The sequence below is a fragment of the Arvicola amphibius genome, chromosome 8 (assembly GCF_903992535.2).
Source record: "Arvicola amphibius chromosome 8, mArvAmp1.2, whole genome shotgun sequence".
In the NCBI taxonomy this organism is placed as follows: domain Eukaryota; kingdom Metazoa; phylum Chordata; class Mammalia; order Rodentia; family Cricetidae; genus Arvicola; species Arvicola amphibius.
Window position 1 is genome coordinate 25,360,950 of NC_052054.1, and position 1,951 is coordinate 25,362,900.

General features: G+C 40.0%; 1 protein-coding gene across 1 annotated transcript; it reads left to right on the top strand.

Annotated features, from left to right (window-relative positions):
* Window positions 1-219: 219 nt before the first annotated feature.
* Window positions 220-798, top strand: LOC121677287 (40S ribosomal protein S2-like). Its single transcript, XM_042055563.1, has 2 exons — window positions 220-410; window positions 501-798. Exons 1-2 carry the CDS (start codon window positions 220-222, stop codon window positions 796-798), a joined length of 489 nt encoding a protein of 162 aa, XP_041911497.1.
* Window positions 799-1,951: the final 1,153 nt, after the last annotated feature.

Sequence of the window (1,951 nt, forward strand, 5' to 3'; positions counted from 1 at the left end):
CTACAGGAAAGCACCAAATGTTGATGACACAGTGGGAAGGGACAGATCAAGGGACCCAGCCATAGGAGATCCAGGAGCAGTTCTTAGGAGCCATGATTGTGGTCAAGGCCCTTGCTTGGGTCAAGGTCCTAGCTGGGCCAAGGATATGGGGATCCTGGAGGTAAGGACGAAGACAAGGAGTGCATTCTTTTCAAAAACCTGGGCTGCCTGGCTAATGACATGAAGATCAAGTCCCTGGAGGAGATCTGTCTGTTCTCCCTGCCCATTAAGGAATCAGAGATTATTGACATTTTCCTGAGTGCATTTACAAATGATGAGGCTCTAAAGATCATGCCAGTGCAGAAGCAGATTGAGGCTAGCCAGCAGACAAGGTTCAAGATTTTTGCCACTACTGGCACTACAATGGTCATGTTGGTCTTGGCGTGAAGTTCTCCAAGGAGTTAGCCACTGCCATTGAGGGGTATCATCTTAGTCAAGCTTCCCATAATCTCTGTGAAAAGAGGTTGCTGGGGTAACAAAATAGGCAAGCCTCACCTTGTTCCATACAAGGTAACAGGCTACTATGGCTCTGTGTTGGTGCATCTCATCCCTGCCCCCAGAAGTACTGACACTGTTTCTGCTTCTGTGTCCAAGAAGATACTGATAATGGCTGGTATGGGTGACTGCTACACATTAGCCAAGGACTGCACTGCCAGCTTGGGCAACTTTGCTAAGGCCACCTTTAATGCCTTCTCCAAGACCTACAGCTACCTTACCCCCAACCTTTGGAAAGATACTACATTCCCCAAGTCTCCTTAACAGGGATTCACTAATCAACTTATGAAAGCCTACACAAGAGTCTTTGTTCAGAGGACCCAGTCTTCAACTTCTTTAGAATTTTATACATACATACAATGAAAAATGATCATATTCATCCCCATTTCCTTGCTTCAACTTCCCCCATCCGTCTCTCAATTTCATATCCTCTCTGCTTTTTTTCTTGAATAACCCACTAAGTCCACACTCACAAGGAGGAACATATTATTCTAGAAGAAAGTAGTAACTCTTCCGCTCTTAATCAAAAAACGTTTCTCCCCTGAACACATACAGGAAGTCACAGTTAGTAGTTCAAATCATCTTAATAGGGAAACAGTGTTTAGATTCCTACACTTAGATACATGATCTCACTGGTAGGGAAGTTAGGCCAGACAAGAAACTAAATAATCCCAGGGAAAGAGTAGGATTAGTTTAATTAGGTAAATTTACCATCTTAGAAGTAAGATTGTGAGATAAAAAAAGACCAGACTCTAGTCCTCGATACAGGCAGAATGCCATCAGAACCCAATCAAACACCCAATTCTTTTTGAAGAATAATATTTAATATACAATTCCTCAAACTGAAAATTCTAATCTTGAGTTAGAAGGAGAACATCATTTTTTTAGTTTAATTTAATATCCCACCAGTACACAGGTTTAGTTGAGATAGTAGATATCAAGTGTCGAAACAAAAATGCTTCAGCAGGAACATAGGGAAAGAAGTAGTGGCAGGAAAGGAAATAAAGGATTTCTTGTATCTTGCATATCTTGCCATCCTGGCCGTAGTGTCTACCCCAATATGCTGGGATAAATAAACCTTAGAGTTTTGGGTATAATTGATAAGAGCAAAGGAAATTATCTCTGCATGGAATATGGTATATATTCCCTCATTAAATTATTTTTTCAATATGCAAAATAAAATGGTGAATAAAATACACCATTTTATTTTTAAAAAGTGCACATTTTGGTGTAGAAAATTTTCATCTACATATTCTTTTCTAAAGGTGAAGATATCTAGATGGGCTTCCCAGGAAAAAGAAATCTTGTTACAGAAAAAAATAAAAGCCTAACACTGTCTCAGAAAACAGGAAAAATGGCAGGACTTGTGTGTCACATGATAAATGTCTTCCTCCTATAGAAGTGTTCTTACATCACA

What these genes read in the sequence shown, in the direction of transcription:
- LOC121677287 (XM_042055563.1), top strand. Translation starts at nt 220, where the DNA reads ATGAAGATCAAGTCCCTGGAGGAGATCTGTCTGTTCTCCCTGCCCATT. An exon ending in ACTGGCACTACAATGGTCAT is followed by an intron (nt 411 to 500) that starts GTTGGTCTTGGC and finishes CTCTGTGAAAAG; the next exon opens with AGGTTGCTGGGGTAACAAAA.